The 7,905-nt window shown below is 44.0% G+C and overlaps 1 protein-coding gene across 1 annotated transcript in view; it reads left to right on the forward strand.

Annotated features, from left to right (window-relative positions):
* Window positions 1-7,905, forward strand: part of CALR3 (calreticulin 3) — a 30,778-nt gene extending 22,873 nt beyond the window's left edge. The window contains exons 6-9 of the mRNA XM_068534767.1: window positions 2,401-2,508; window positions 2,584-2,715; window positions 3,406-3,498; window positions 7,461-7,905. Of these exons, the coding sequence (XP_068390868.1) occupies window positions 2,401-2,508; window positions 2,584-2,715; window positions 3,406-3,498; window positions 7,461-7,604 (477 nt within the window). The 3' untranslated portion in view covers window positions 7,605-7,905. The remainder of the gene's footprint in view (window positions 1-2,400; window positions 2,509-2,583; window positions 2,716-3,405; window positions 3,499-7,460) is intronic.

A 7,905-nucleotide genomic window follows, 5' to 3' on the forward strand; every position in this document is an offset into this window, starting at 1 on the left:
GTGTCTCTTCTATCTCTTATAAGGACATTTGTCATTGGATTTAGGGCCTACCTGGGTAATCCAGAATTATAGAATGAACTGTCTAGAGATCCTTACCTTAATTACATCTGCAAAGACCCTTTTTTCCTAATAAGGCCACATTCCCAGATTCTGAGACTTAGGACGTTGAGAAATCTTTTGGGGAACTCAACCTGCTATTAAGGTACTTTTTTTTTCCAATTTACGTTAGTCATTGTTGTAACATTTTTTTTTGTACATCAAACATTATGCCAAAATGTAAGCTATTTATCTTAAGACAATTGTCTTTGCCATAACTAAGAGTACTGTAACTGATGTTTACAATTAATTTCTGGCAACTTAAAATACTAGTGGCATTGCTGTCTAATAGTCAAATACTTCATCATAGATGGAATGTAATTATGAAATTAAAATGGCATCTTGTTTAGACTTAAATTATTTGGCAACCCTTTTTTTTCATAGATGATCAAAAGTAAACTTCCATGAATTTGGAATCCATGTGTCCAATCAATGAGAATGTCTTCAGATTAGAGTAAAATCCCAATCATGTAAGGCTTCCCCATCATTTCTCAAGAAAAAGAAAAAAGGCGGGAAGTTTTACTCTCCCTTTCTTACCTTCAAACCAAAGTAAAAAGAGTAGTTTTTCACCTGGAAAAGAGCACTTACTTTAAACAAGGTACAGAATGGCAAAGAAACTGACGCTGAGGCTCCCAGGCTCAGGAGATACGGGTCTTAGGACTGAAATCCTGGCTGCCTCTGGGCTACAAGGATGCCATCCTAGCAGTGCAGGTGTGCCTTGGTGCCGAGTGTACATGAGGCAGGTCCCCAGAGGAGCCAAATCATCCTTTCAGAAAGCTCGTTTCCAAACTGGCCGCGTTCTGTCCATATGTTCAGTTCTGTGTGATCTCCTAAACAGTGTGGTTCTTTATGGTGTTACCATTTGATAACCCTCATTATAAAGAGTCGGCTACTGACTGAGTTGTAATCATTTCCTGGATCCCAACACGAGACTGGCTCATCTGTTGCCGGTTGGGGTCGGGGCAAAGAGCAGTAGGAGAGACGATTAACTCCCATGTGCCATCGTTGAGAAGTTCTAGAGTAACGTGGAAAAGCCACAGTCTCAGTGCAACACTTTTACTATTTCTCAGTTATTCTGAAAGAGAAAACATCATTGTACACCACTTTTATGCTTTGATGTGTTTATCTGAATATTATTAATCCAGAGCAAATTTTTCTCATCCATTCATTTATTCAACAAATATTTATTTGGGAATTCCCTGGCGGTCCAATGGTTAGGACTCCACTGCTTCCACTGCAGGGGGCATGGGTTGGATCCCTGGTCGGGGAACTAAAATCCCACAAGCCGTGTGGTGGGGCCATAAAGAAAGAAAGGAAGAAAGAAAGAAAAAGGAAAGAAAGAACGCTCCATTAAAAAAACCAGAAAAAAAAATTTATTCAACACCTATTAAGTCACCTTCACATAGATATGTGTATATATGCATGTGTAGAAATGTGTATATATGTGTGTGTATATATGTGTGTGTATATGTATACCTGTGTTTTATTTTTTAAGATTTATTATTTATTTATTTTATTTATTTATTTATTTATTTATTTTTGCTTCATCGGGTCTTAGTTGTGGCGCGTGGGCTTCTCTCTAGTTGTGGGGCGCAGGTTCCAGAGCACATGGGCTCTGTAGGTTGCAGCACGTGGGCTGCAGTTGAGGCACGCAAGCTCAGTAGTTGTGGCACGCGGACTTAGTTGCCCTGTGGCATGTGGGATCTTAGTTCCCTGACCAGGGATCAAACCCGCGTCCCCTGCATTGTAAGGCGGATTCTTTACCATTGGATCACCAGGGAAGTCCCCTGTGTTTTATATATATGTGTATAGTGTGAGTATATATATAAGGGCTGAATAATACAACTGCTTTTCTCCTGCTACCCAGCAGTCCTCAGGTAAATCTTGGGACATTCCTTAGTTGTCCAGCCTCTCTCTGGAACAGTCCATATATGACCATGATGTAGAAGGACAGACTTAACCTAATCAGCAGTAAATGTGGCCCGTCTTCCCAACATCACTCTTTGCCCCATCATTTTAACTTTGGCCACTATTTCGAGTTTTCCACAGCACCGTTCCTCTCAACAGCACGGGAAGAGTGCTGTCATCATAGGTGCGGTTGGGGAGAAAAAGCAGGCAGTGTGTGGTCCTGAAGCCCCCGGTGAGGGAGGGAACCCCAGCACTTAGCCCTTCGACCATCGAATGGAGGAGGACACGGGGAAAAGTGCAACCAGGGTCACAGGTCTGCCCCTGCCTCTTGGGAGTTAAGAATTTCCTTTCTCAAATCTGAGAATCTAAGTTTTTTCCCCCTACACATATTCTAAGGCCTGGAAGAAGCACTTTCTGGATGCCAGTGCCAGCACGCCGAGCGACTGGAACAGCGAACTGGACGGGGACCGGCAGGCGCCGATGCTGCAGAAGCCTCCACACCAAGTGCGTGGCACCTCCTTCCCCCCAGCCCCCCCCCCCATGTCCCCGGGGCCGACCACATACGGCTTGTTGTTGCAGGATGGCCTGAGACCAGAGGGCATAGACAGAGATGTTTGGCTCCATCAGAAGATGAAAAACACCAACTATTTGACGGAATATGACCTCTCAGAATTTGAGAACATCGGTGCCATCGGACTGGAGCTTTGGCAGGTCACTTGGTTTTAAATTCACTTTAGTTTAATAACTCTGGACTTCAGCCTAAACTCCTTAATTCACATAGCTAGTATTTGAGCTCCTATTGCGTGCCTGGCACCCCTACCTGGACCCAAGACATACAGTCGTAGACAAAATGGACATGCTTCCTGCCCTGGGTACTTCTTGTCTGCCTTCCTGCTCCCTGGGAATTGGCCTGGAGCTGACCTTGTGGTGCCTGTCAGCTTTAGGATAAGACTGAAGATTCAGATGTAGCATGTCCAGGGTGGAGCCTGAGATTCTGCATCCCCAGCAAGCTCCCTGGTGGTGCTCATGTTGCCCATCCACAGCTCACACTTTGCACAGGAAGGTTCTCGAGCATCGGTTCTCAAATATCGCTGAATGCTCGAGTCACTGGGGAGTTCTTGAAAGTCTCAGTGCCCCGATGGTACCCCAGACCAGCTAAATCAGCATCCCTGGGGGTGAGACCAGGCATCAGGAGTTTTGCAAATGTTCTTGGTGGTCCCCATATGCAGCCAAGTTTGAGAACCAGTGCCCTGGAGGGAACAGATATTCTAGAAAAGGGTATCTGCATGTCCTACTATTGACAGCTAATCACTGTTACAGTACTGAGCAAATTACAACTGTTTATTTTGTGGAAAGTTTCATTTTTCACATCAGTAACGGAGGCCTTATGTTCATCCACAGGTGAGATCCGGAACCATCTTCGATAACTTCCTGATCACAGATGATGAAGAGTACGCTGAGAATTTTGGCAAGGCCACCTGGGGTGAAACCAAGGTACAATGAACACAATGAACTTTTCTTTCGTAATTCAGTTATTTCTGTACTTAAGTCTCACATATAGGAAAAGGCTTGATGAATTTTTACTAATGAACACCCCACCCAGATCAAGACATAGAACGTCACCAGAGCTCCAGGAACCTCCTCGCGATCCCTCCCAGCCAGCACCCGCCCCCAAAGGAATGGTGGTTCCACTATTCCATCACTGTAGATGGATTTGACTCCTTTTGAAATTTATGTAAATGTAGCTTCCCATTATTTATTCATTCAGGTAGTGTTGCGAAGTTCATTCATATTTTTGCATACAGCAGTAGGTTGTTCTTCCTTTGTGAATATTCCAGAAGGTAGATATCCATTCTCTGTGGATGCAGCTTTGGGATGCTTCCAGTTTGTGGAAAAAGCTGTGGATAAAGCTGTTCCCATCATTCCTGTACGTGACTTTCAATGGACACATGCCCAGGAGTGGGCAGGCTGGGTCACCAGTTCTTACACAAACAGTTTTCAGTGTGTCATCCTGTTTACATTCCCTTCCGCATGGTCGAGAATTTCAATTGTGTCGCATCTTTGGCCATGCTAGGTATTACTGTCAGTTGTTGTTGATGATTCAGTTTTATTGAAGCATAATTTACATACTGTAAAATGTACAGTTCTATGAATTCTGACAAACACATATAGTTATGAAACCACCACTAAAAATCAAGATGTAGAACAGTTTCACCACCCCAAAAAGTCTCCTTGTAACCAAGCCCTCCCCTACTCCAGCTATCACTGATCTGATATCCGTCCTTATAGTATTTTTGAAGTATAGTTGATTTACAACGTTGTGTTCGTTTCAGGTGTACAGCAAAGTGATTTAGTTATAAATATATATTCTTTTTCAGATTCAGAATATATATATACTTTTTCAGATTCTTTTCCATTATAGGTTATTGCAAGATACTGAATATAGTTCCCTGTGCTATACAGTAGGACCTCGTAGTTTATGTCCCTATAGTTTTGCCTTTTCCAGAATGTCATATAAATGGAATCATATAGTACGGAGTCTTTTTGAGCCTGCTCTCACACCAAGCGTAGTGTCTCCAAGATTCCTCCATGTTGCTGAGGTTCACTCAGTAGTTTGTATCTTCTTACTACTGAGTAAGTTTATCTGCTCACCAGCTGATGGACATTTGGGTTGTTTCCAATTTTTTTTCTTTTTTTTCTTTTTTTTTTGGCCGCACCACGGGGCATGCGGAATCTTAGTTCCCCGACCAGGGATCGAAGCCGCGCCCCCTGCAGTGGCAGCAGTGGAGTCCTAACCACTGCACCACCAGGGAAGTCCCAGGGGTGTTTCCAATTTTTAACAGTATGACCAAAGCTGCTATCAATTTTGTGTATAGTTTTTTTGTGTGGACGTGTGCTTTTATTTTTCTTGGGTAAATACCCAGGAGGGGGTTGCTGAGTTGTATGGTGTATCTTTAACTCTATGAGAAATTGCCAACCTGTTTCCAGAGGGGCTGCACTGTTTTGCAGTCTCTCCAGTCTCACCAGCACTGGGGACTGTGGGTTTCTGTAGGTGTGTAGTGGTATCTCTCTCTCATTTTGTTTGCATTTCCCTGATGACGAATGAAGGTGGGTACTGTTTCATGGCTTTTGTGGCCATTTGGAGATCCTTTTTTGTGAAATACCTGTGTTTTAAGATGTAAGTTTTGTTATTATTCAGGTATGGTGAGGCCAGCAGATCAGGAGATGACCTCCATTAAAAAGATAGTTTATTTTACCCACAGATCCCCAGAGGAGGGGCCACGCCATGCCATTCAGGGCCACATGGGGAAGCACCAGGGTTGGTCAGGAGGCAGAGGGAGAGCGTGGAAGATGTGGGCAAAAAACTTTGTTTTGGTTTTTTGCAGGAAGGAACAGATGAGGCCAGATAAGCAGGCTTAGGATTGGCTAGTTTTAAGAATTTCAGTGGGCTCCGGGGTACTAGTTGTCTAGTACCTGGCTGTGGGATAATTAAGGCAAGGAGAAATCAGCTCTGAACATGAGCCCAGTAGTGGAGGTCGTTAGGGATGTGAGCTCTGAATGTAGTTTGCATATGGAAAGAGTGCTTTTTGGCATTTACTATCTCTAAGAATGGGCCCCCTTGGAGGGGCCATCCCTCCTGGGTCAGCAAGGCCCCAGATGTCAAAGCAAGAGAAACATATGGTTGATACAGCCTGTTTATGTCGCTTGCCCACTTTCGTGTTGGGTTATTTGAACTTTTCTTATTTAGTTGTAGGTGTTCTTTATATATTCTGTCAAGTTCTTTGTCAGGTAAGTGTATTGTAAATGTCCTTGCCCCCTCTGTGTTTTGCCTTTCTATTCCCTCAAGTGTGGAAGCACTCCTGTATTTTTTTTTTTTTTTTTTTTTTTTTAGTGTGTATTTTGAGGCCCCTATCCTGAGAAACCAACTTAAAAACTTAGCTCTGGCTTCACATAAAGAAGATAAAATATCTTCCATCAGTACAAATTCATTTATAACTCTTTGGAGCCAGAGTATTGACGCTAAAATGTATGCTTTTAATGGGCATAAACATTTTGTTTCTCGTGTTGTTAAGCACCAATAACTAAATGGTGGCGCGGCTCACCCATAAGGAGAGAGTGGTCGGTGTCTTCTGGGAGTGCCATGACTTAGAGAGAAAGGTCTTGGAGGACCCTCCACACTGTTTTAGCCAGAAACTTTGGGTTGTTAAATTGCATGCCGGTGAATTTAAATTAAGGGTGATACACAAACCATCTTCCTGCTTTTAATCAAAATCTCCTCATTCCCTTATTTTCACTGATAAGGCATCTTCCATGTCATGTCCATCACACTGGGACCAACTGCAAAGCGGGTGCTTAAAATTTGAACATTTCAAGGCATTTCAGGGGGAAATTTCCCCTCCACTGATGAAAGGTGGTTATCACTAAGTGATTTTCTCATGAGCCCTTTCTTCTGTTTTCCTTTTTTAAAAAATATTTATTTATTTTGGCTGCGCTGTGTCTTAGTTGTGGCAGGCGGGCTTCTTAGTTGCGGCATGCATGTGGGATCTAATTCCCCGACCAGGGATCGAACCCTGGGCCCCCTGAACTGGAAGCGCGGAGTCTTACCCACTGGACCACTAGGGACGTCCCGAGCCATTTCTTTTTGAATCTGATTTCTTCTGCAAAGCCTTCCTAAACTCTTTTTTCAGGAATGACTACGGGAAATTTCTTGACGTGTCTTCACTCATCCTAACCCTTCTTTTAATCACACATGTCTGGAATTGCTCATTCAGGCTCTGAGGCCTCTTCTCATTACTCATTCACTGGTCAGCTGGTTGAAGGACCGGCCCAGGTGCTCTGGGGATAGAAGAAGGAGGGTGTATTCATTTCCTGGGGCTGCCATAACAAATCACCACAAACTTAATGGCTTAAAACATCACAAATGTATTCTCTCCCATTCTGGAGGCCAGAATTCCAAAATCAGTATCAATAGGCTGAAATCAAGGCATCAGCAGGGCCTTGCTCCCTCCAAAGGCTCTAGGGGAGAACCCTTACTTCGCCTCTTGCAGCTGCTGATGGTTCCTGGTGCTCCTTGGTTTGTGGCCGCATCCTTCTAATCTTTGCCCCCATCTTCACGTGGCCTTCTCCTCTTCTGTCTCTGTTTGTGTCAAATCTCCCTCTGCCCCTCTCTTATGAGAACATTATGATAGAATTTAGCGTCCACCTGATAATCCAGTAGAATTTCCTCTCTCAACATGCTTAATTTAATCACATCTGCAAAGACACTTTCCCCATACGTATAAGGTTACATTTACAGGTTCCAGGAATTGGGACCTGATTACTGGGGGGTTCTTTTTCAGCCGACCCCCAGCTGGTGTGGAGGCTTCCAGAAGGCAGGGGCAGGCTGCATGCTGACACCCAATCAGCCCAGAGGAAGCATAATCCCCAGCCGCCGGGGTCTTTCTTTCTTTCTCCAGGGCCCAGAAAGAGAGATGGATGCCATACAGGCCAAGGAAGAAGTGAAGAAGGCCCGAGAGGAAGATGAGGACGAGCAGATGATGGGCAGGTTTGGTGGGAGAGAAAATATCTTCAAAGGATTCCACAAGAGGAATGAACTTTAGTCATCCCCACCCCAGATAAAGATGACTGGTAAAACCTTGTTTCCACTTTAATCAACATTTAAAAGCTCAAATGTCTACATACCTGGTCACTTGTCTAATTTTCTTTGAAAAATGTTCCCATGCTTCTCAGTGGGATCGGTCTGGTTTTCCCCGAGCACTTTCCACCCCCTCCTCCCCGAGCCCAGGTACCCAGAGACATTTCCTTTGGACAAACCCAAGTGCTGGAGGAAGCCCGAGGCCAGTGAGAGTCTGGTCAAAAACACAACGCTCTTTTCTTAATCCCCAAAATGTTTTATAAATA

This window comes from Eschrichtius robustus, chromosome 2 (genome assembly GCF_028021215.1).
Source record: "Eschrichtius robustus isolate mEscRob2 chromosome 2, mEscRob2.pri, whole genome shotgun sequence".
In the NCBI taxonomy this organism is placed as follows: Eukaryota; Metazoa; Chordata; class Mammalia; order Artiodactyla; family Eschrichtiidae; genus Eschrichtius; species Eschrichtius robustus.